Raw genomic sequence first — 25250 nt, 5'->3', positions numbered from 1 at the left:
ACAAAAGTGCTGGCATTTTAAAACAATTATCTAAGAGTATGTTATCTCGGGGTTCATGCATGTTTTGTCTGGTAGGAGATGCAATCTGACAGCTGTGTGAACAGTTCATATTCTAGGTTATTTTTCTGAAACGTACTTTTATTTGCTGTGTACCGTAGCGCCCTCGCGCACTCTCATCGAACATTAATGAGCAGCTCTCCTCTGTTGCAGACACATTCAGCACATCCATCGCCTCACCTGTGTACTTCTGCTCAGGTTTTACTTGGCTTTTAGTCCAATAATCCGTTTTTTAAATAGGAATGGATAGCTGGGAAGTGAATGTTCACCCTTTTTTTTGTATACCTCTTTACCTAGCAGGTGGTGCAGTGTGTGAGTCAAACAAAACAAAAAGGAGGTTTTAAGAGGCTGCTGCTCACATCAATGCTGGTGTGTGTGTGTGTGTGTCTGTGTGTGTGTGTGCGTGCGTGTGTGTGTGGGCACTCTTCATGAGACTTTGTCCTTATCCTTTTGGTGCAGCTGTGACGGACCCATCTGACTGACTGACTTTTTCAGTCACCTGAGACCAATAAAGCGAAGCAGAGAGAATCAAATCACATATTTAGCCGCGGCACTGTGGAAGACAAACCAACATATATAATAAAAACTGATCAATGCGTGATTGTTCTAACTGCATATCGTCATAACACCACACAGACTGCACAGTGTCTTTTGTCAGGGTTTAATGAGTTCCTTCAATCTCAGCAGACCTTATTCAGTAAACATTTACCACAAATATTGGCAGGCAAGAACTCATAGGCAGTTGACACGTAATAATATACATTTAAATAATACAAAATATACAGAATTCAGCCATTCATACTTCCCCACACACACTGATCACACACATGCAAACCTACACAGGGCTTTCAGAGACACACACTGACAGGATGTTGGTTATATAAGTTCTTGTATGATTGTCACCAATAAAGCAGGTCTTCATAATTTTTATGAAAAAGTATTTGTTTTGGCTTTTAGACGAGACTCACATTAATCACCGTCGGACTTGAGTGAAGAATCTGCCTGAACAACAACTTAAGTTTAAGGAACAGATGAAAAATGTGACACGTCGAGCAATATATATCACACAATGAAACTATAATTGGCACGGGCGAAAATGAATCTGCATGCAGGAGGTTTCTGCACATCGTGTCCTTACTAGTGGACGGGGATAACAATTGGGAACTTTTGAATCTCTCTGTTTCATTAACAGCAGAACAAATGGCTTCAGGATGTAATGACAAACTACAGGACATTACCATCTGGATCTAAAATCTAAGAAAAGATGGCGTACCAGACCCATGTAACTGACTTTTCTTATACTTTTTGATAATTTATTTTCTAAATACTATGGAATATATATATACACTTTACATTAAAGGGCTGTCCAACTCTTCTCCTACTAACCTATAAAGGAGGGTAATGTATGCATGACTACACTCAACAAGTAGCAGTTAACAGTATGGCTGATATGTCATTTTGGCTGAGGAAAAAAGAAACCTGATATTGATCAGCAGTATAGAGCTGGGAAAACCATCTGCATTCATACTTTAATTTCCGCAAATGACCATGGTTTGGGTTCAGTGTGGCATTGCAGTCAGCTTTGATTGAGTTGGATTTCCATTTTAATTCCATCTCTGGCGAGTGCTCCCACAAAGGGGATTGAAGTTGGAACAGATATAATCAAACATAGTTTTAGCACCGCTAAAGGGGCTCGGAGGAAGCCCAGTTTTTATGGAAAGTGTGGAATTGAAGAAGTTTAACATAGTTTGATAACCCTTCCAAAAAAACACCCTAGAGAACATTTCCAATACTCCACATATCATCTACATTGTACACTTACAGCAATAACCTTTCAACCCGACACACATTTTGTCAGAAAATTAAAAAAAAAGATTTTGTTTCACGGCTGTTTCTTTGGGCCTGAGTGTTTGATCAATCGGCTCCGCTTCAGTTCACAGTGAAAAGCGACAGCCCCAGTGGCGCTGGTCAGAGTGACAGCTAATGGGATTAAGTAGATCTGAATGTGCTATGGTCATTTGTCCATGAGAAGACAGCAGTGCTGCCACACATTGACAAACACACACACTCTGACACACACTCTCTCAGTGCTGTAAACTCACATACACTCTCATACTCTCAAAGCTGTCCTGTGACAAGGGAAGTGTTCGTTTCCTCTCGTTAAAACAGATGGGTCTCCCGGATCTCACAGATGATGGTATTTGCTTTTTTTAGGGCCTGAGAAAAAGAAAGAAGAAAAAAAGAGGGTGGTTAAATCCCTGGCTTTAAACTAGTAGATCAACGAGAAAGACAAATGACTTGCAGTTCTGGAGTCTGAGAGGCTTTTTCAGAGAAGAAACCCAGCAGCCAGTTTTACCTCGAGCATGTGAGCGACCTCGGTCCGCTGCTGGGCCGTGTCCTGAGACTCAATGAGCAGGTCCTGCAGCAGCGGCTGTTTGTAGAGCTGACCCACCAGCTCACTCTGCAGATGCTCTTTCACAAAGTTCACCAGGAAGTGCATCACTGTCTTGGGCACACTGTGAACACACAACGTTTGGAAAATCAGCATCACTGACAACTGAGCTTAAGTGAGAAGGAAGAAAGGGAAATGGGGAAGTGCTCTGGAGTTCTGTCTAACCTGTCCTGGATGCTTTTGCGTACGATTAGGAAGTAGGAATGGATGAGGCGAGAGATAACCTCGCAGTCCCTCTGCTCCTTCGAGCTCAGCTTGCGGGATGCGGGCACCGCCTGGCCGAGGGACAGAGGCAAGGGAAAATGTTGACAGTGAGCAATGTATTCACCACTAAGTGTTTTGTCCTATTGCTAATCCCGCCACTCACTGTGTCGAGGAGGTTAATGGCCTGGCCTTTCATGGAGCTGCCAAAACCAGCAGCGGGGATTTTCTCTTCCGTCACCTTCTCGTTCTTCCAGCGCTTCCCTCCATCAATGGCCTCCGCCTGACAGCGAGAAACCAGAGGAAGTCAGAAGGGTCAAAGCAATTTCTGGAGTCTGGAATTAGACTATAAAGGAACTCCAATGTTTGGCTGTGAAACATAATGGTTACAGAACTGGACTTCTGCTGTTTGCCCTGGCAGAATAAAGGACAAACGAGTGTACCTGCTGTAAGGGCCAAACACCTACCTGCTGACTGTTGACAGACGCAGAGACCTGCGCTGCGTCCGTGAAGTCGGGATGTTTGGTGTTGATGTAGGCGAGCTCTATGGATACTAAATTGTGTACCTAAAGGGGAAAAAGCAGAATGAAGCTGGATAATAGGACGTGGCTTGTTAGTTTTTTTAATTACTATGAAATATTGAAGCGAAGCTGTGGATTACCATTTCATTAGTAATCGGCAGGCGCTTCCTCAGTAATCCAGTCACTACTTCCACAATGGAATCGTGCAGTTTGGGGAATCGCAGAAGCTCCTTGGAGAAAAAAAAAGACATACTCTTAGTGCTTTCATAATTAATGCTAATCCAAGTCAGTTTATTGAACAAAGTCATTCAAATGTTAAACATATATTAGCATCTCCTGGCTAACCTGTGTGCTATAGGAGGAGCAGTGCTGGATGATCCTCTGCAGCTCTTCATGAACCAGCTCCACACAGCGCATACTGGGCTCCTCCAGGCGCTTAATTTGCCGCTTCGCCAACAATTCAAAAGACACCTCGGGCACAAAAAGAGCTGGCCGCGGACCCTGCAACACACACACACACACACACACACACACACACACACACACACACACACACACACACACACACACACACACACACACACACACACACACACACACACACACACACACACACACACACACACACACACACACACACACACACACACACACACACACACACACACACACACACACACACACACACACACACACACACACACACACACACACACACACACACACACACACACACACACACACACACACACACACACACACACGATTATTTACCTGCACTTCCTCCAAACGAGGGCACTTGACTAGAATTCAGATCAGACTAATTACACAGAGTCAGAGGAAGCTCACCGTAGCGTTGCGGATGGCAGTGAGGATATCAAGCTCAGACAGTCCTCCCAGGGGGTCGATGGACTGTAAAGTGCGCCCAAAGGTCTCATGGAATATGTAACAGATCCGAGCACCCCCGCAGCTGTAGAGGAGAGAGGCTCAGCTGTGACACCAACACAATTGCTCAGCGCCGTGTGTCGACAATGTTAATCGTGCCCAAATTAAATGCAGTGAAGCAAAAAAAGGTCAACATTTCCCCCGTACTTATTTACATTAATTAATCGCCCTTTGCAAAGAGAGCTGTAAGTGATGAGGGGGCCAGCAGAAGATGCTGATACCACTTAACTTTGCAATAACATCAGCCCAAGGCCATTGCCGTCATGATTAAATTCTGAACCAATGTGAATAAAAAGCTGAGTCGTGTATCAACAGTAGAAAATGAGATGACAACTTGAGAAATATTAAGAGAGAAGTCAAGAAAGCAAAGGCTTGTTATTCAATAAAGATGCTACAGTGGAGAGATCTGACTCACAGCTCTGAGGTCTGGATGTATCGGGCCGTCCCCTCGATGGTGTGGCAGTAATCGCTGGCGAATTTGGTGACGATCTGAAGCAGAGTGGCGCTCTGGTCTTCTACTGGCTGGCCGTAGCTGTTGAGCCGGGCCTGGTACTGGGAGCTGAGCACGGTCACTCTGGTTTTCAGGTCTGGCAGGCAGTCTCGGATGTGGTGCATGAGCAGCCTGCTGAGGGTCTTGGCCAGGTAGCGCGAGCTGGCCCGGGAGGCGATGGAGGGGTAGTGGCGCTGCAGGAAGGCCTGCTCGTCCCTCAGACAGTCCTCCAGGCTCTTCTGGGTGTTGATGTCATGCTGGCTCCTATTGGGAGCACCAATCAGCCAGGGAGAGGGCGAGTAGGGAGAGGGAGAGTAGGGAGAGTAATCAGATCAACAGGGAAATAGGGACACGAACAACTTGGGACTTGAAGCCGAAAACATTACAAAGGTGAAAGAAAAGAAAACATTTGTTCTTCAAAGTGCAAACCTGTTAACCACCCCGATAATCCCGAGTCTGACTGGAATGACCCGACCAAGAAGGACCTCCAGAGCGTCAGTCCCTGCATCCATTAAGTCCAGCTTACTGACCACCAGCAGCGTTCGGCGACCTAAAAACACACACACACAGATCAGTTGATTTCTACAGAATTGTATTTTATACTGAGGAACACAGAAAGTAAGCATACAGTACACAAGGAAACAGGTCCATGGTGGGTGGACTGAGGACAGCAGGGAAACATTTAGACACATTCACAGATCCTAACTAGCACACACTCACAGAGGCACTTTACGGCCATATCTGGAAGCTCCCAGACAATTACTGCAAGCCGATCCTCATCATCCATCAAGCTCTTATTCAGAGTGCAATTTAAGACAACACACAGTCAGAAGGCTCTTAACAGTAAAGACATTCTTTTCTTTTTTAAACATTCTTTGCGCATATTTAATCATTCAAAAACGCATTTCTACTTAAGGCATGTTATTTAAAAAGCATGGATGGAGAGGAAGGATATTCAAATGAAATCTGAGGAGAAGCTGTGCCTGTGAACGAAATGTCCTACCATCTGGATCAACCTCACGCGCCAATTTCAGAGCGTCAGAGGTGGCCAAGTCAGAGTTGGCGGGGGACACTGCGAGGATGAGGCAGTTTGGATTGGAGATGAAGGACATGATCATCTCTTGTACTTGTTCCTCAATATCCTCTGGCTGTTCTCCAACAGGAACCTGAGTCAACAACAACAACAACAACAACAACAACGAGCAGTCAGTGTTTCAGTAAGCACAGCACAGATGCTCTGCTGGTCTGCGATATTATCATGATCTAGTGCTATTATGTTTGCGCACATGAAATATAATTAAAAAGGGGCAACGTGTATACCTTAGTTATTCCAGGTAAATCAACCAGGGTGAGATTGAGGACTTTGGGGGAGAATATCTTCAGATATATGGGCTCAGGGCTGATTCCCTGCAGGATATGGGAGAAAAGACAGATGATGAATGCAGTGTAAAAAGCAACATTTAAGGAACAGCTGACTTCAAAAGTAGTGCTTTTCCTCTCACCTTGTTGTCCCCTGAAGTGCGTTCGGTCTCGGTGACAATTTCCTGACGAATTTCCTGAAAATCTGTAAAGGTCTGTGAGAAAAGGTGTGAGAATGACGCATTAACTAAACCCAGCACGGAGCACAGGGCAAAGACCGGGATCTACTTTTTCACCAGTGATTTTCAATGACCTTAACCTAATTTTCCATGAACAAAAACAATGACTCTTTCTCAGCGGTGCCTCTGGAAATGGTTTATTTGAACATGGAACAGGAAAATAAGGTCTGCATATGAAACATGTTGAGCCTATCTAAAACAAATCAAATAGTAGGCTGACTAGCTTCTACACGTTAAAGCAACTAACATCTCTCACCAGCAAAACACCTCGTCAGTTAAAAGCCATTTTAAGTTTCATTACTATACCATACAGCAGGGGTCGGCAACCTTTTTGATATGAAGTGCCATTTAAAAAAAAAATTGTTATCAGCGTGCCAACGATCGAGAATCATCAACGGGGGGGGGGGGGTTGAGGAGCTTGACGCTCGTCAACTATCAGCAGGAGGGCGGGGGAGCCTCGCTGCGGGGAAGTAGTGTGTGGGCCTGTCAGCGCAACTTACATGATGCCGAATTTAACAAACACATTTAAATTATTTGTTTAAACGGCATAATAATAAGGACGATCGTCCGTTCTGTGGTTCTCCAGAGCACACATGTTATGATATTAGGAGTCAGAGTTAGATGAGATCGCTGTCCCTTTTAAGAGAGAGAGAGGGGTGTGGCTTGTGCTTGTGTGTTTTTGTGGATGGTAGAGCGACAGTGAGGGAACGTGTGTATGTTCAGGAAGTGAAACGAGGAAGCAGAAAAACAGAGGTCTGTGATGTATTTTGTGAAACAGAAGAACAGCTAAATAAATTCAACGGCCTCCCAAGAAGAGCTCGCCTCTCTCCAGTCATTTAAGCTTAAGTGGGTTATTGAACCTGAAGCTTGTTGCTTCTGCCCTCCTCGACTACGGTCTGGGAGCCGACAGGAAAGTTCAACACACAGATGGCCAGTCCGCCCCTTTGTAGCATATCATTTCGATGAGAGATGAGCAGATCGCCACTGGGCTTTCAACTAAAGACACAGCCACACAAAAACTGCGGCCTTTGTACAGCTCCTTATGAGTACTGCAATTAGCTTAGTGCTTTCCTCTGTGGTGAAACGATCAGCACTGCACCACGGAGGAAAGCGGCAGAAAGTCACCTGGAGTTAAAGAGAGCGGGCTACGTTGCGTTCATGGCTTCCTTCTGCAGGTAACGGGGAGACGCGCTCTGGCGGCGGTCTCGTTCAGGATCCGAAAATATAATTTAAATATTTTTGCACACTTATTCCACTTATTCCTAGTGTGCCACTGGTTACGGTGCCGCGTGCCAATGCTGGCACGCGTGCCAGGGGTTACCGACCCCTGCCATACAGTATGTATTATCATTATAGTATTACTACTTTGGCGATTGGATCAAATATAAATTATTTTTGATTCAACTTTTGTTGCATTTCCATGACTTTTCCAAAACGTTGGGAAAAATATGCATAATTTGAATCATGCAGATAAATATACCTGGCCCTTGCAGTGCAGGAAAGTCCCCCATTCTTCAGCTTTGACACCTGCACAAACATATTTCAGTGAGTGATTTCACAAACATGCACCAATGTACTGTTTGGGGATAAAATAATGTCATCTCAAATATTACAAAAATGGACTTGACGTGCTTCACAGATAAAGATCAGAATGAACAGAACGGTTGAGGGGAAGTTAAACAAAGAGGAGCCCAAGCAGAACAAATATAAATAAAGAGACCTGGATAGCTGATTTGGGCATTTTGTTTTATCCCATTTCCTGAAGGAGCAGTGGTGAAGAAGAAAAAGAGGAAGACAGATTGCATGTTAGCAAAGAGAAGCTCCACAAGGAATTGCTTGCAGTTCAAGCAGTTAGTGAAAGTGCCATGCCTAAGTGCTAATCACATAGAATCTACTTCTAGCAGACTGCATGCCTACACGCATATATAACAAGCATTGTGCTACTTCCTAGGCTGATATTCACTATCTTAATTAGTAACACGCCTTGATTATGTGTTTTCAGGGATAACCAAAACAGCTGTCCTCTTATATAAACTGTGTATAAATATGAAGGTACCATTCTCTGTCTTCAGTCTCTCCTGCAGAGGCGCCACATTAACAAGCTGCAACACGAGGGGCCGTCTTGTGACTATTCCTGATCCCCGAGGCAGGAAGTCCCGTCCAACCAGGCTCTCCAAAACAGAGCTCTTTCCACTGCTCTGCGACGACAAATGAATAAAACAATTCAGCATGTTTATATTCACAATATATAGGATGTTAAAGGTGGGGAAGGTACGTTTGAGAAACCGGCTCGAGATACACTTTTTGTTATATTCCATGGAATGCTCTTAACATCCTGATAGCAATGGATATCTGAAGTGCTTTGACAACAAATACATACAAAAATGTCATCTGTGGAAGCCGTAGCACTGTAAAAAGCACGACCAATCATCTGAGCCGGCCCGGCTAAAATAACTGGATGGCCTACCTGCCTGTCAGCCCTCCATCTGTGCACAAACTTATCTCGTGCCCTCATTGGTCATGTGCGCGTTCGTGTGTGTTGGAGGAGGGGCTCTGTAAGGAAGTGGCAGATTTTTTCCGGTTGTGTATTTTCTAATTCTAGCGCACTCGAGCTGGTTTCTCAAACTTACCTACCCCCCCCTTTAAATGTATCCTGGCAGACACAGTAACAAGTGTAAAGTCCAGGCAGGGTTTACAGATAATGATGACAGTTAGAATTAAGCTTATCCTTGTGTGTTTTTTGTTACTGACCTGACTTCCAACCACGACTATCTGAGGCAGCTGTATGACATCCGCCCCCACTGTGAGAAACACCTCCTGCAGCCGGTTGATGGTGGGAATAAGAGTATCCATTCTTCCAAAAGACTGACTGCAAACGTACTAAATTGATAACAAGAGAATACACACGAATAGACAGAAAGAAAGAAGAGCAAATTAGTTTAGCTGACAGCAAACCTCACAGAAACGCAACTCTACAGCCACTTAGGGAAATGCTTGTCCCGTAAGCCCAATGAGAATGAAGCTAGCTGCTTTATAGTCGGAGCAAAAATAACAAAAATAGAACACTGTGTTGAATGTGTACAAAGCTTAAGTACACTTCTGAGGTAGTTTACTTGAGTATTTCCATTTTTATGTTACTTTGTACTCCACTACAATTATGAGGTAAATATTGTAGTTTTGCTCCAATTCATTTCTGTAGTCCTTTTAGATGATAAATAATGATAAACAATATGATCAACACTTGAGTATTTAGTTACACCTGGAGTAAAATGCACAAGCTACCCTATAGTCAATTAAGAAATTCTAATTAATTCCACCATTACCAGCTATGATAAACACATCAATATAAATAATAATAAAAATAAAAATAATGTTATTCTGAAATTGGCCAATCTGCATAATGAGTACTTTTACTTTGGGTACTTTAAGTATATTTGTATGTCAATACTTTTGTATTTTTATAAGCATTTTGAATGGAGGACTTTTTATTGTAACATAGTATTCCTACACTTTGGTATTTCTAGTACAAGATAGAGTACCCTTCCACCTCAGTAGATAGCAACTTTATAGTCTGAGCAAGAAAAAAACAAAACACTGTGTTGTTAAAAAGAAAGGATAGGTATTCCCTCTTGCTTTGCCAAAGGGTAAAGTGGTCCTGATGAGAGGGGTGTAGCGCCCAGGCATCAGTCAGATAAACATTGTACCGAATCCTGACCCAATGGAGGAGACATTTTTAATTAACATCTGCCAATTAATAATAAATGCATTGGTCTAACGTCTAAAATACATGGTACCAGATGTTATAGCAGCAGAGGTTGTGTCAGTCAATGTGAGCGGGCTAAAGCTAACCGGCTATGCAGGAAGTGAATTAGATATACTAGCTTTGTGCTAACGTTAGCTTAGCCTCAATAACCACCGATGCTCCATTATGACCTTACCAATGTCCACCAAATAATATCCCCGGCTTATCCAAGATGTTAGTCCTTCATTATTCGTAGGAAAACGGCAACATAGTCAAAAACATCGCTATTTATCCAAATGGTTAGACGGAAATAAGCAGCAACATAAATAACCGTCAGTTTACCACATAGGCGGTACCTGCATTTCTCTTCCGCAGTCTGATTGGTCATAAATATGACTCACCAGCGATGCAGGCACCTGATTGGTCGACCGTTAAGAGGCTATTTTTGGTCCCGCCCACGTTTCTATTAATTCCTTTCTTGTTTTATTTAACACCTTCTTGTTTTTAATTCTACAACCGATTTAAAACTCGTCCTATGTGATATTAATATGGATATTTCACAAACAAGATCAACACAAAAAAAACAGGAAAATACTTATTTTTCTGTGGTTTAATGTGCATATATAAACATGATATTTACAAATCATACAATAAACATCAGTAAGTTACGGAATAAAACATGTGTATTACCTTATAATGGATTGTTAAAAGAAATCACTCAGTCATCATCCAGCACATACATTAAGAACAAATACCCTCAAGTTGAAGTAAGTGTCCTCTGGATGTTGTAGCAGCCAGAGATCATGTGAGACTAACAGCATAAAGGGACTCCTTTGTACTCAAACATTATGTGATCAGGTCTTGTGTCATTACTGCAACATCTGTGTCAGGAAACAATACAAAAGTTGCCAAGGTTTCTTATCCAAGTCCTTTGGTCATGGACACGAAAAGGCCTATTGCTGAAATAATCAACAATCAAGTGTTATCTGTGTTCACTCAGCCAATGATTAGGCACACAGCTGGGGCCCCTGCTAGAAAACCGATATCATATTTTCCACGCCTCACACCTCTCAAAAGACAATCACAAAAAGCCACTATCAGCTAAGCATTCTCAGTCCATATATGAGGTGTCCATGCCGTCTCCGTCAGGGTGAAGCAGTCTTCCCGCCAAGCGCTCAATGTCATCGATACTCAGCTGTCGAAGTGAACGTTCATAGTCCTAGAACAAAAAGAAAAGAATGTGAAACAGCAAGTTTAAAATGATTGCTCCGAATCTATTTCTACCATGTAACTTTATTTTTAATGTAGCATGAAATAGGGAGGATTGTTGTAGTGAAGCCCTGAAGACAAACCAGTTCATTTCACATGTTGGCAGCTACAATAATGAAGAATTTAGGATTATGTACACTCCACACAGATTAGCTGTGATAACCCACAATCCAAGTCTGTGACACGAATGCGTTTGTTATGTCCTAATTTAGAAACTGGATTCTCCGGTTTGAACCTCCTTCATTTAGAAAGCAAAAGTGCATTAAGAATAACTTGTTGATCAAAGATTTCCAAATTAAATTATTCAAGTTGCCCTGAAAGAGCAACATTTCAACTAGGTATAAATGAGATGTGAGGTTTGAATGTGTCCATTTTATTTTTTAAATAAATAAACATTAGAAAATGTTTTTATCAAAATGAAAACAAAGATCTAACACAGAACATTAGGTACTTGCAGTGCTTATAAGAAAAATATGTATTAAAGTGATATCGTTTGGGTGATATATAGCTTTGAAAGATGAGCACTTATAATGTATAATTATATGAGTTAGGATAGCCATAGCAACACCTAAGCACCCCCAATGCACCGTATGTGTGAAATTCATAATTTGAAAAAGGATTGATTTGAAAATAATATGCTACAGTACAAGTAGCCTACTTCTGGGTCTCTGTGTTTCATTCAAGCTCTGCTCTGTGTGTGTGTGTGTGGCACGAGCCATTTTGTGTGCGTGCGTGCGCGAGAGAGCACCGGTACCGGAGATCGTTGTGGTTAGCATCTGGTGCTAGCTACGCTAACGGATATAAGGAGCTTTTTCAACAACAAGGTGGAGGGACAACTCTCTCCTGTCAGATTGAGAGTCTCAGATAACCTCAGCTCAGGTGAAGTAAAGGACTCTCAGTGTTTAGATAGTTAACTTTAGTCTAAATGATCTCAGTGGCTCTCAAACGTTTCGGTCACGATTTATGTAAATAAGTATTTCTGAGGCACACCTTCATATGATCATTATAGGTATAAAAAAATAAGAGAATAAATGAAAAACAGGTATGAAATACTGTATGACAGTAAAACAAGAATACTGTTTGAAAGGTGAGTGATTTGTAAAATATCCATAAAGAAAAAGTAAATCTGTTTACAGTTCTGTTTCATATGGGTGTTGAGAGATGTATCCATAGATCTCTTCATTTTGCTCTCAAAGTGCACCAGATTGATGCTTTCAACTTCAATATTTAAAAAAGAATCTTCCTGGGGGACCATGCCCCCGGACCCCCCTAGAGGAGGTGAGGTCCACTCCCCACTTATAAAAAAATAGCACTTTACCCCTGCCTATATGCTGATCAGCTGATTATCGAGCCTTCACTGTAACAGTCGCAGGCACACTGTATGTGCGCGTGGAGAGTGTTGCAGTAGAAAGTTCAACTGTAGCGCCCGGGACATTAATGGGAAACCCTAAATGTTTGAGCACCCTCTATGAAACGTCAAGCTACCCATCAGCTTGTCAAGCTACCTCACTACCTCACAGCACCCCCAAAAGAAAATATCTGGCGCCGCCACTGGGCGTGACTGTGCTCTGATTAACACCTGTCCCAAACACAATGGGTTGGTGGATACAGAGGGCTTCACAGGACTTAATTGTTGAGTCTTTTATGTTTGAGAAAAAGGAAAACTGCATTTATTGGCCATATTTGAAGCAGACTTGCGCCGTTAAGAATGTATTCACACTTTTGAGGATCCAGCCCCTAGATGTAAAAGCAGCTTTTATGATGGCTAAATAGAATGACATTCAAAAAAACACTTTCACTGTCAACGTGCAAGAACATTTATTTCTATTATCTTATGACCTCATTCTCATTTGTTTATGAATTATATATAACTGGGCTAAGGCATGTGATGCTGCCTACACTGCTAGCAACAAATACAAACGTGAACAATTGACTGTTAATAACGTCAGAGTGGATTAGCTAAATGTGATTTTATCTAAGAATAATTGAATTGTTAGACAGTTATTATTGAATGAAATCCTCAGAACTGTTACAGGGCATGTCTTTTTGTAAAATGTGTATCTTTTTTTATTATAATTTCTTTTTTACCTTTAGTACTTTGATAAATGCTTCGGTAACACTAAGCTGTCTTTGGCTCTTTACTGCTGTAACAATGTAAATGTCCCCTCTGTGGGACTAATAAAGATATTCCGATTCTTCAATACCTTAATAAGCTGTTCATGGACTTTTGCTGCATCTGCTGGACTGAAGTGCTTGGCCAGGACAGTGGACACGGTCTGCCACACTCTGCCCTGCGAGCTGCTGCTGCTGCTGCCGGCAGACATCCCTGAAGGACCCGTCCTCTCTCCCACCGGACGGATCACCAGATTCAATTTAGCCTCTGGCCCAATGGAGTAATCACATAGTCTGTGTTCATCTGAGGAAAGCAATATATTATACACTCATTAGTAAACGTTTGATTTATGTGCAAGATAGATCGGTGAATGAAGAAATGAGATATATATAATAATATAATAGATATATAAAGATTATAAAACACTTGACTGTTGGCGAATCTACCTGCGAGCGCTTTCCCTTTATAGAGCAACCGCTGCTGGTTCGCTGGTATGTTGAGACGTTCTGACACGAGTTCCTTAACGGTGGAGACCTTCTCATCTTCAGTCACCTGCAGGAACACCAACAAGATGGCATACTATGTTACATTTGGCAAACATTATGTTCTTCTGTTTAGCTGAAGCGTACTGACATTTTAAAAGAGTGTAGTCAATCCGAATATCAGAGGAATTCACATGCACAAGTGACAAGTTCTTCAGGTTGCATCTACCTCTGGTAAACAGTCTCTCTACCACAATGAACATAAACAGTCACTGGCCTATAGTGGTGGTATCCCATAAGCACTGAGACATAGCAGATAACAGGTAAGTTACACAGTGGGCGGGTACTTTTGTACTTTCAGAAATGAATCAGGAGAAACATTGCATGTTGAGCTCTTACGCAGTTTAAGATACTAGAACATAGAGTCACTTCTCTTCTAGTAAATACAACATTAAATCTGCTATTATGAAATACTTCCCCATGTGATGAATAGATAATCACACGCTCGACTAGATTACAGTATACTAGGCATGGACATTGTTCTACACACAAAGTATTACAGTAACATACGCATCATATTATAAACCACAGCGGACCCTATGATCAAATACTATGATGATAACGTTTATACACATCATTAATGAGCAGGTTTGGGTGTTTATATAATATACTGCATAAGCGATAGTATAGCCCCAGTTTGAATACAGTAACTTTATCAATTCAAAACACGAGAGGCACAAACTAGGGCCAGGAAAAATAACCTCACATACTTTGGAGAGTAAGACAAGTAACTAAACGTTAGTATAATGCAAGTTAGTTAATAGTTCATGCTGATCTAACTAACTTGCTTAACCAGATATCCCTTTACGTATATATTGTTTCAAAACTGCACCTTGTGCATTTAAATCTAATCCAAACTGTAGTTAACTTATTATGCAAACAGTATACGTTGTTAACTTATAATGTTAATTAATATTTGTAAATGGTGGGCTGGCATATCATACAGTAGTACACAGACTTACATTCTATTTGTTAATCTGAATATTAATATTCAATACAGAGACTATACATCTTTCACTGTTGATAAGTACATAATGTACTGTTCTGTGTGTTTATACATATATATTTTCTGTTTAAGTTTATTTACTATTTATTACATTTTCAATTCATGTTCGATACTTGTCTACATGCTGCTGTGCCAATTTATTTCCCAAACTGGAATCAATAAAAGTAAATCTTATCATCTCAACTCATACGCTAATTATAACCATTGTCTTACGATAATGCTTTAAGTATTTGCTTAGTAGTTTACCTACTCCAGACAAACCAAATAAGGACTTATAGAGATTACACTCAACCAATGTGTTTATAACCTTGAAAATACAAATAAAAAGCTAAAAAAGAGAGAAGAGAAACTGGTGTAGTTACAGTTTTCGTTGTCATGTCTTTTCTAAAGATATTGCTAAAAAGCTAGCTAGCTAGAGTAACATCTACGTGGATTCATAACTGAGCAAGGATGGAAAGTGCGACAGTTTAAAAAAAAAAAAAAACACTCATTAGAAATGGATAGCCTTATGTTATATCTTAAGAAAAACATCATGTGGTTGCTTCACTCAGAAGGGACCACCTTTTTGTCGGCTAACGTTAGCATGCATATAAAGGCTAGCTAATGTTGCTAATGAAGCTATCAGTAGGTAGTTAACAGTTAGCACAGAGCTAGCTCAACGGTTCTTCACTCACCTGAACACTGCATTCTTTTCCCTGAAGCGGTTTCACGGTAAGGATCATTTTCGATGTTACCCTGAACCAAACACGTTTAAAATGTAGGCAATTCAATATGTTAAAGTCAGGTTACTTTGCCAACTCAAGATAGCCAAACGGTTTCCTCTCTTGTTAACGGCCCATCTTCTTCTGACTCTGCTCTCTGGAGAAACCACCGCCACCTCCTGACGGGAGGAGGTATGACGGCTCAGGATTAGTCACCCAAAAAACATTATGATTTATGATTATCTTTTCTTCTCAAGATAATTAGACTATAATTAAATATGAATAGGGAAGACGAGGGAAATGTTCTTAAAACACAGATCAAATCGTGTATTCTGAATATCTATCTTAGTTATGAACCTACTTGTTAATTGTCAATATAATGAATTCATTTTTTAATTACTAATTACTAAACGTTTTGAATATAAAATATCTTTGCTTGTTTCTTGTAGCTATTGGGCTGGTGTCTTTATTTGACTCCAAATTATCATTATGCGTTGGTGCGCGACGCGTGGTTTTGTGCTGTTTCACACTGCACATCAATTATCTATCATTACTACGAACTTTTTTTTACAAACTTTTCAACACCTATCTTGCACACCTAACGGACAAAGCGAACATATTTGTTTTAACGCTTTTTTATAGTATTTCCTTTATTTTAATACTTGTATTCTATATATTTTGTTGTTTTTTCCCCTTTGTTTATTGAATGCTCCAAAAAGACATGCAAATGGACATGCAATGAAAACACTAGGCAATAAACCTCACCTATACCTACACCTTATTCCAGGTTACTATTGGTAATCATCATAACTATTTTTAAGAGGTTTGCATCAGTCCAACTGAGACACAACAATTTTTCTGCCACCATTTATGCATTATTATTATATACTGCCTCTGTCAGGATATGTATGCCACTTTGCAGGTGAAGATGGAGATAAAACAACCACTAATCAGTGCACACAGACTTCAATTCAACTATTTCACTTCAGCCAAGTATCTGGGGAATGAAATGCTTCATGCTCACCGCACAGTTTTCCGGAGACCCACCAATCCCCGGAGTTTTGGAAATACCCCAAAGACCCTCTGACCCAATTGGGTTTCAGTCCATGCATTTCTTATTCCAGCCTCCCGGATGGTCTCCACTGTCTTGGTCATGTGATTCCTGCTGTCTGAGCCCAGCCTACAGACCAGTGCAGAGGAGCATCTCTCAGCTTTGCTGCTGCAGACAGATCGGCACCTGTCGCATGGACTGACGGCTGCAGACACACACATTCAGGACAAGTGAGGAAGACTCCCTCAGCCCCGGAAAGGCTGCATCTGGTAAGTGAGCTTTGTGTGTGTGCGCGGTGATAATTTTGATTTATATTTTATCCAGAACATGCATGTTTGTTTACAATCAGTATTTGAGAAACGAAAACGCTGTTGTCAAATGTTACCAGCTTGCGCTTTTAACATAAAAAACAACATGTATGATTCCTGCTTAGACACAAAGTGTGTGTGACTTAATACAGAGTCTACAATGACCTTGTCTCAATCTGAACGGTTCCCTTGAATCTCGTTCAGCTACCAAAGCTACTTTTCTTTGTCAAGCGTTTGTATACTCTTGTCCTTGAATTCATACAGTATTTTTTGTAATGGTGAAAAAGATAAACATATGACAAACACAGGGATTGCATAAACATATTGTAGCCTGTCTATGAATCAATTTGTGCATGTAGCCTATGTTGACCCTGGAAATTAGTTTAAGTGCTGCACAAAGTCCTGCAAGCCCATAAGCAAAGACAGATTTATAGTCTTATTTTCATTGCAGAGGAAACTGTGTCATTGGAATATTCTTGAGTGTGTTTTGTTCTATTCAACCTGTTGTAAAGCATTGCTGAAAATCTATCTACCTACCTACCTATTTACCTAACTAACTACCTACCTACCTACCTACCTATCTATCTATCATATTTATGTCCATCTTGCATAGAGCACTTTTGTAGATGTGTATTGGAAGCATAATACAACGTCTCCAATGTGTTATATTCCAATTAATCCATGACTAACTTTGAGTTAAATGACATTGCAGCTGCAAAAAATCGAACTCAAAATGTTTCAGAAATTGAACATCATGGGTTGTATGACCCTATATATCTATATATGTATTCAACTTTGCAGGTAATGGGTACACTTCGGGACCTCCAGTTTGCCCTGCAACTAAAGATTGAGGAGCTTCGCCAGAGGGACACACTCATAGATGAGTTAGAGTTGGAGTTGGATACAAAGGATGAACTCATCCGGAGACTGCAGGAAGAACTGGATCGGTACCGAGCATCCGTCTCCCTCCCAGGGTCCTCTGCAGCCAGTGCAGGTACATTTTTTATTCAATGTTTGCAAGCATCAACAGGTACCACAAGCCTAAGACCTGACTTTCTGTTTTTTCCCCCTCTACTATAGCTTGCTCAGTTCATGGTGAGGACTCGCAGAGAGCCAATAGGAAAACAGTCATTTCTGAACCCTTCAGTCTGGACCCAGTGACTCTCGCCATGGTTTCACAAAGAATCTGTGATAAAAGCAAAGAGTAAGAGCACACACTTCTCTGGAAAGTTCAAGGCTCACCTACTGCTCTGTGCATGACTCAGAATCAATGAATATATTTGTTATTTTCAAACAATGCTGCATTCAAGGCGTTAAGTAACTATGTTACATCACTGTTATGTGCACTCAGGTCTCAGAGGCTGATTCAGGCAGCGTTTTCAAAGAACGCCTTGTTGAAAAACCTTGACGAAGGAGAAGTCAGAGCCATCACGGCCTGTATGTGTCCCTCCACCATCAATCAGGGCTGCTACGTCGTTCAGGAGGGGGCCTGGGGGGCACAGGCTTATGTTTTAGAAGGTAAATCATGTCCTTCTTACAATTGCTAGCATTAATCGTCCTTGAGAATATTTATTAACATTTCCTTGAGATGACAGGTGCTTAAGAACAGCCATATGAGATTATTGGTTTCATTTCATCTTTGTATATAATTGTTCTTCTTACTGCTGCCTCACAATTTGATTAGATGGTAATATGACACTGCACTCAAGGACAGCGATGGGAGAATTGCACGTTTGAGCAAGACAAGGGGAGCCACTTGGGATAACAAGGGACCCAAATTGAAGTGCTTTGTGTTGAAATGTCAACTTGAGGTAATAGACAGGAGAAAAGAGGTTCTGCTCAGAGTTCATCAGCGCCTCATTGTCCTCAGGAATCTGCCTGCATTTGTAATGTATCAGCTAATGGAGAGTGGCTGCTTGCTATTATTAGCTTGTCATCCTAAAAAAGAGAGAGGTAGTGGCCTTGATTCGCTCAAGGATGATTGCAAATCAGTAGTTTGTTCAGACAGCTGAGGGTTTTCAACAGGTCTCGATACATTTCCTGACAGAAAAACACATGCACAACAACAGCTGCATGTGTTGCATCTTTCTGTGTGTTTCTGAACAGAAGGGCGCCTGGATGTGACAAAAGACGGATTGAAGCTTCTCACGATTGAGCCAGAAGACATGTTTGGAGAGCTGAGTCTTCTCTACAACTGCACACACACCTACTCTGTCTCAGGTATAACTGTGTTCTTGGTTTTATATTTGCATGCAGACATCGCTGGAGTTGTGTTGCACCGTACCACTGGTGGACTTTTACTTTAATTAGCTTTGACTTGGTGAGGATATAAATAATTCTGTTTTTTGAGAATGTCACAGGCAGGCGTATCTCAGTCAGTGGTCTCTTACAGACGCCCTTTGAATCTAGAATCAAAGACTCTTTGATATCTTAGACAACACCAAAGCTTCAAGCAGTTTTCTCAGAGACGTGAGGAGTTTAAAACCTTTTCTGCTTTACTGCATGTCACAGAGCTGTCTGACTGCTACGTCCCAAATGCCTTAACTGAATTTTCATAAACATTTTCACAAACGTTGCCAAATAGCACATTCGATTCACTTTGCTCGTGGTTGGATCACAGCCTATATATACATTTCTGATGTGAGAATGTGTGATATTCTTTAGAAAGTGTGTTGTCATTTCCTTCTAGCGTCTGATCACGGGGTCTTGAGGGAAAACTTTTCAAATAAATAGTCTGTGAAGATGGTCAGGAACGGTTTAAATGGAAAAATTCCATTAATTTGCCTTGTTTGGTCCCTAAGCACCTCATTCCCCTTTTCTCCTGCTTTCTCAACCAATTCCTATTAGCTGTTATATACTTTTTTCTCATGCCGGCGGTGTGTTGTCCTTTGTTCCATGTACATTTCTTTCAGGCCGGCCCTCAGATCTGTTCACTGTATTTATCTCCATCCTCTCCTGAAATGACTTTTTCCTCTCCATTGTTGCCACCTGAAACCATCAATAAGGCTTTTGCTCGTGGTCTCATTCATTGCGAGGGATAAAGGTGCAGGAGAATACGGGGCTTTTTTTTCTTACAGGCTGGAAAGTTCAAGGTGTAAAAATGATTTGCTGCAGAAAACGTCCGAAAATCTTCCTTTGAGAGCAATGTTTATCTTACTTTAGTTTGTCTCTGTTGCTTCGGTATATAAAAACACTCTCAGCATCTGCATCGCAGTCGGTGGAGTTCTGGAAACAACTCATACAAATAGAAACACACAATGGATTGCGAAAGCCCTTAAAATCCTTAGTTTATCACTCGAAAGTAAATATGAATGATAAGTCCTTCTGTCAGTGTTAAAAAACAATAGTAAATGCTTAGCCATGACGTAATTATAACTGATGGCTAATGTGTTTAAGAGAATGATTAAAAATGCACATGGCTGTACGTTTTTCTGTATAACTTACATTATTATACAATTCAGGGCAAAGCAGTATATATATTAGCTCATGAAATGCAATATTTGTTATTATTTATCATACTATTTGAATTGGATGTCACATAGTGCAGTATATTAAACTGATTTAGTATTCCCATATGGAGGGAATTGAGACACCCGTTCTGCACCACAGTATCAGATCTCATTAGGCCGTCTACTTCTGTTTGCAGGAAGCTTCAGTGAATTCATCAATAAGGGTCATCATTAATTCACAAGCCCCTCTTTTAATATCTATTAAAAAGAAAGAGTCATACAAAATGAGGAAATTAGATTAGATTTATTTGAAAAGTGTCTGTAAGAAACTGAGCACTGAGCCTGCTCTTAAGGATGTAGCTGATCCTGCATTCAATCCACTTACTCATGTTTTACAGAGCTGTTTCAATACTATTTGATTTTCCTTGACAACCTGCATCACTTTTTCTGTCTTCTGACCTACAGCGCAGACGGACTGTAAGCTGTGGGTTATCGATCGCAAAAGCTACCAGACTATACTTATGCAGAGCGGTCTCAACAGCCTTTCTCATTCGATGGAGCTGCTTAGCAGGTAAACATTGAACCGATACACTTCATTTGACAGGGAGCCGGCCTGGAAAGCTGCTTTGTATTCCAGCGTCTGTATTACCAGGATCAATGTGTTGTCTGTCGCCACAAGGCTGTATTCAGGCCTTTGACGCTGACTGAAATATTAACATTTTTATGACATGTCTCTCTGTGGAAAAACTCCTTTCAAACCTGTCATTGTGCTCGTGTTTCTGCAGCATTCCCTTCCTGCAGTCTTTGCCGGAGGACGTCATCATGAAAATGTCTGATTTGATGGAGGAGGTACAGATTAAAACCTAAAGCAATCCCTCATTCCTCAAACAGAAATCAGATGATATATTATACACAGATGCAACGTGTGTAAACATGATTGTTTACAGACTCCTTTGCTTCAGCCTTATTTGTTTTGTATCAGTTACAGTAACAAGCCAGTGCTGGGGCAGAATCAGAACAGGCCCTCCTTTGTTATGGGGCTTCATCTTTACATCTGTAACAAAGTAGATTCTCTGTCTTTTGGTGCTGTTTTTAGATTATTTTCTACACTTTGCTCCTCTGTGATTTATGATCCCTAGACACACTACAATGAAGGGGATTACATCGTTCGACAAGGGGCCACAGGAGACACCTTTTATATCCTTACCAAAGGCCAGGTATAGTTTGATGCTCTCTGCCTGCTGCACAGATAAGACCAAGCTTTTAGAGAAAACGGTTTAGATTGTGGAGGACAAAATGTCAGAGCTGCTTTAGAAATTGCATTACACTGTGATAATTGACTTTGGTGCTTTTCATTGCACCCAAGCAAGACCTCTATTTCATTACCTCCCTATTTTGTGCTTTCCAGGTAAATGTGACGGAGAAGAAGGCCGGCCATGAAGAGCAGATTGTCCTTTCTAAGCTGTCTGAGAGAGAGTGGTTTGGAGAGAAAGCTCTGTGGGGGTAAGGAGGAAGAAATGCACTTTCAGGAAAATGTGCTTAAGGTGTAAGATGGTATTTGCAGTGGCTGTTTTAGACCAATTATTCAATGAGAGGGGCGCATTTATTTGGGGACAAGGTTCAAGGCTTTTATTGGTCTGGAACATAGTTACAGTGTAGTTATGACGATGAAGACTTTAGGTCACAGGCTCCTCCAACAGTGCAACACAATACAACTGAAAAATAGAAACAAAATAGTGCAAGTAAATAGTAAATACCAAAAGAAAAATATAAAAAAAGTGAAATAAGAGTCTATATACAAGTAAAAGGAGACAAAGACAGTGTTCAATATTCAAACTGTTTTAGTTTAGTATAGAGTCATAGTGCACTGAAAAAACATACATTACCATTATTGGTGAATGTTTAAGTAACACAAATTGTGTTTTAGTTTAGTGACTTATTTGAAGTGACTTGGCCGAAGTCACAGTCTTAGAAGAAAAAAAAGTATTTCTGTTGCCAAACTTTGTTTTTATTTGTATTTTAATTTAACTCCTTGATATATGGTTGAGAAACAGAATTAGTTTCAATGAAACCACATTCACAAATTGTTTTATCATAGATGTTTAGGGGGGTTCAAGCTCTGTGTTAAAGGAGCCCCTGTTGCCCCCCCCCCCCCCCCCCCTAGAACCGCCCATGGGTATTTGTGTGACAAAAACAAAGTTATTTTTTGTGCAGTAATGACCAAATGTCTTCTTCTCAGAGAGGAAGTTCGCACTGTGGATGTGGTTGCTGCAGGTGAAGTTACGTGCTTGGTCATAGACAGGGAGTAAGTGAATATTTTGTGTCAACTAGTAACTGAATCGTTTGCCAATCAATACTTAGTCATACTTTGATATGCTTATCCATATATTTGAAGTATATTCATGTGTTTCAGGACCTTCAAAGACAGCCTCGGTGGGTTGGTATTTGACTGCAGTCATGAGGTGAAGCAAAGCCATCAATCCAAAATAGAGTAAGGAGCTTAAAAACACTATTTTACACAACAAAGACATGTAAGCTGCACTTAGAAAACACAAAGTATAAGCTTACCCGTGTTCTGCTTGTAAACAGGTCAGACAAGGGCCCTGATCTCGTCTCATCTTCCACTTTAAGTGATTTCCAGATTGTCTGTCCCCTAGCCGTTGGGGAGTTTGGTCACGTAGACCTGGTAAGGATAGATCTCACAAAGTGACACAGATGCCCCTATGCAGCTGCCTCCTCCTGATCCCATGTTTCTATAATGTAATCTATTGATCTCCATCCCTGTCAGGTGCAAATAAAGAGCAACACCAAGTGTCTTTATGCCATGAGGGTCCTTAAAAAGAAGCTGATCCTCAACAATGGCCAACGAGAGCACATTCTGAGAGAAGGGCGCATCCTATTGGAGGCTCATTGTCCATTCATAGCCAGGTGTGTGTCCTTCAGCAGGTATCTATAGGGATTGTTGGGGTTTACATGTAAATGATCTTTAAAATGTTTCTATATGTGTGTTGATCAAGGCTTCATAAAACCTTCAGAGACACAGAGTGCCTGTACATCCTGACAGAAGCTTGTCTTGGTGGGGATTTATGCAACCCACTTAAAGATAAGTAAGGATTTCTGTATTAAAGAAGATGTCAACATACTGATACATATTTATAGATACCATAATGCTTTCATCACTATGCAGTTTGATGTATTACATCTGACTAAATCACACATTTCTTTTGTGCACATTCTGTTTCAGAGGATGTTTGGACGATTGCAGCGCCAGGTTTTACACGGCTTGTGTCGTTGAAGCCTTGACCTTTCTTCACTGTCGAGGTGTCGTTTATAGAGACATCAAGCCAGAAAATGTTGTTCTGGATGAGCATGGTTACGCCAAACTGGTACTTCAATTGGTTACAAACTTAAGTTCAGGTTGTGAATATGACATTTTAGTTTTTGTAGGTTTTAACAACTTATATCCATGTTTTCTAGATTGGATCCAGATGTCTGAAGAAGGTAGAGGTGGGTAAGAAAACCTGGACGTTCTGCGGCACGCCGGGCTACATGGCACCTGAAATCATCTTGAACAAAGGCCATAATACTTCTGCAGACTTCTGGTCTCTTGGCGTTTTAGTGTTTGAACTTCTGAGTGGTTGGTAGGTTTGACAGTTTAATGCAGCCCTACTTTTTTCGCAATCTCAAGTTCAATCTTCACAAAGTGACAGAGACAGGCTCATGCTTTTCTCTCCAGGCTCCCGTTCAGCGAAACTGACCCGCTAAATATTCTCACTGCAACCATTCGTGGCATCGATCAGATCGACTTCCCTAAAACCATCAGCAAAAGTGCCTCAAGTCTCATCAAGAAACTGTGCAGGTGGTGTGAAAATGACCCACTAGACACCATGAGTTTCAATGTGAAAGCTATTTCATGGTGCTTTTTCAGACAAACACCAACACCACTTTTAGACACCCTTAAACTATGTTATACATTACATTCACCTCTTAAAGCCCAAACACAACCAGAGAGGAGAAAATAAGAATTCATGCAGATGTGATGCACAACAACACCCCTTGAAGCAGTGAATCTGATTATTAAATCATAGTTTATTTATGTGTGTTCTTGTTTTCTTTCCATCACCAAGGAGCAATCCCTCGGAGAGACTGGGCAGCCAGAGAAACGGGGCCAAGGACATTCAGAAGCACAAGTAAGACGGCCGCTTTATTGCCCTGAAGGACACAGATGACTGCACTTGAAAACATGGATTAAAAGCATGTGATTCTCCTTTTTCAATCAGATGGTTTGAAGGATTCAACTGGGATGGACTCTGTAAAGGCACGCTAAGCCCTCCAGCTATTCCCAAAGTAAGACGTGTTCGGTTCGGCTTTGTTTCTGCTATTTGAACCCTATTAAATATAGCTCTTTATTTATTGTTGAACTGTCTTTCAGATGAAGGATCCCGTGGACATCAGTGCATCGTGCAGTCATTACACTGAGGGATCTGAGCTGTGCACAAACTGGGATGATTTCTGATCTGTCTCGCAATATTCCATCACTTTCAAGTCTATTCCTCACTCACTGCCCTCAGTCTTACTGCTATCAATAATTGATTATATTTTCCGACAAAAAAAACACATTTTCCACAGTATCAGTTTCTGCAGATATTGTTTGATAAATGAACCACGCTGCCTACTGTGTTGAGCTAAGACTGTTTGTGATGTACACTCCTTATAGATTTATAAACATAGGACCTCAGTGTTGTCACTACTGTTGAATGTATGTCAATAAATATATAGTCTGTATCTCAGTGTCTTTTTTGGAA

General features: G+C 41.0%; 3 protein-coding genes across 5 annotated transcripts; 1 reads left to right on the top strand and 2 right to left on the bottom strand.

Moving 5' to 3' along the window:
- Nucleotides 1–702: 702 nt before the first annotated feature.
- On the bottom strand, nucleotides 703–10373 carry LOC307042482 (dynamin-1-like protein). Of its 2 annotated transcripts, XM_079686362.1 has the most exons (18): nucleotides 10203–10373; nucleotides 9016–9144; nucleotides 8321–8462; nucleotides 7985–8023; nucleotides 7745–7791; nucleotides 6169–6240; nucleotides 5987–6073; nucleotides 5670–5832; nucleotides 5096–5216; nucleotides 4592–4930; nucleotides 4081–4201; nucleotides 3577–3732; nucleotides 3372–3461; nucleotides 3178–3276; nucleotides 2877–2993; nucleotides 2675–2784; nucleotides 2414–2573; nucleotides 703–2274 (listed from the first exon to the last, which is right to left on the bottom strand). In XM_079686362.1, the coding sequence occupies exons 2-18, from the start codon at nucleotides 9115–9117 to the stop codon at nucleotides 2218–2220; spliced, it is 2022 nt and encodes a 673-aa protein (XP_079542488.1). In that variant the 5' UTR covers nucleotides 9118–9144; nucleotides 10203–10373; the 3' UTR covers nucleotides 703–2217. The 2 variants fall into 2 exon arrangements, with proteins under 2 accessions (XP_079542488.1, XP_079542489.1); XM_079686363.1 differs by lacking the exon at nucleotides 7985–8023.
- Nucleotides 10374–10601: 228 nt separating this feature from the next.
- Nucleotides 10602–15806, bottom strand: ubl4a (ubiquitin like 4A). Its single transcript, XM_079686161.1, has 4 exons — nucleotides 15611–15806; nucleotides 13835–13940; nucleotides 13480–13691; nucleotides 10602–11225 (listed from the first exon to the last, which is right to left on the bottom strand). The coding sequence occupies exons 1-4, from the start codon at nucleotides 15656–15658 to the stop codon at nucleotides 11118–11120; spliced, it is 474 nt and encodes a 157-aa protein (XP_079542287.1). The 5' UTR covers nucleotides 15659–15806; the 3' UTR covers nucleotides 10602–11117.
- An 881-nt stretch (nucleotides 15807–16687) lies between these two features.
- On the top strand, nucleotides 16688–25230 carry prkg1l (protein kinase cGMP-dependent 1, like). 2 transcript variants are annotated; one of them, XM_079689812.1, is made up of 20 exons: nucleotides 16688–16957; nucleotides 17798–17990; nucleotides 18077–18200; nucleotides 18348–18514; nucleotides 19103–19216; nucleotides 20911–21016; nucleotides 21231–21294; nucleotides 21585–21662; nucleotides 21854–21948; nucleotides 22685–22750; nucleotides 22859–22936; nucleotides 23035–23131; nucleotides 23234–23373; nucleotides 23463–23552; nucleotides 23690–23831; nucleotides 23923–24086; nucleotides 24182–24304; nucleotides 24573–24635; nucleotides 24726–24792; nucleotides 24878–25230. In XM_079689812.1, the coding sequence occupies exons 2-20, from the start codon at nucleotides 17801–17803 to the stop codon at nucleotides 24959–24961; spliced, it is 2052 nt and encodes a 683-aa protein (XP_079545938.1). In that variant the 5' UTR covers nucleotides 16688–16957; nucleotides 17798–17800; the 3' UTR covers nucleotides 24962–25230. The 2 variants fall into 2 exon arrangements, with proteins under 2 accessions (XP_079545938.1, XP_079545939.1); XM_079689813.1 differs by lacking the exon at nucleotides 21585–21662.
- The last annotated feature ends 20 nt before the right edge of the window (nucleotides 25231–25250 follow it).

Source organism: Notothenia rossii (genome assembly GCF_949606895.1).
Source record: "Notothenia rossii genome assembly, chromosome: 6".
In the NCBI taxonomy this organism is placed as follows: domain Eukaryota; kingdom Metazoa; phylum Chordata; class Actinopteri; order Perciformes; family Nototheniidae; genus Notothenia; species Notothenia rossii.
The sequence above is the reverse complement of the archived record's forward strand: the minus strand, read 5'-3'. Positions and strand labels throughout refer to the sequence as shown.

What these genes read in the sequence shown, in the direction of transcription:
- ubl4a (XM_079686161.1), bottom strand. Translation starts at nt 15,658, where the DNA reads ATGATCCTTACCGTGAAACCGCTTCAGGGAAAAGAATGCAGTGTTCAG. An exon ending in GAAAAGAATGCAGTGTTCAG is followed by an intron (nt 13,941 to 15,610) that starts GTGAGTGAAGAA and finishes GTGTTCCTGCAG; the next exon opens with GTGACTGAAGATGAGAAGGT. An exon ending in TCCATGAACAGCTTATTAAG is followed by an intron (nt 11,226 to 13,479) that starts GTATTGAAGAAT and finishes TTTTTGTTCTAG; the next exon opens with GACTATGAACGTTCACTTCG.
- LOC307042482 (XM_079686362.1), bottom strand. Translation starts at nt 9,117, where the DNA reads ATGGATACTCTTATTCCCACCATCAACCGGCTGCAGGAGGTGTTTCTC. An exon ending in GAGACTGAAGACAGAGAATG is followed by an intron (nt 8,024 to 8,320) that starts GTACCTTCATAT and finishes CTGCTCCTTCAG; the next exon opens with GAAATGGGATAAAACAAAAT. An exon ending in TGCCGATTACTAATGAAATG is followed by an intron (nt 3,277 to 3,371) that starts GTAATCCACAGC and finishes TTTCCCCTTTAG; the next exon opens with GTACACAATTTAGTATCCAT.
- prkg1l (XM_079689812.1), top strand. Translation starts at nt 17,801, where the DNA reads ATGGGTACACTTCGGGACCTCCAGTTTGCCCTGCAACTAAAGATTGAG. An exon ending in ATATCCTTACCAAAGGCCAG is followed by an intron (nt 21,663 to 21,853) that starts GTATAGTTTGAT and finishes TGTGCTTTCCAG; the next exon opens with GTAAATGTGACGGAGAAGAA. An exon ending in AGTTTGGTCACGTAGACCTG is followed by an intron (nt 23,132 to 23,233) that starts GTAAGGATAGAT and finishes CATCCCTGTCAG; the next exon opens with GTGCAAATAAAGAGCAACAC.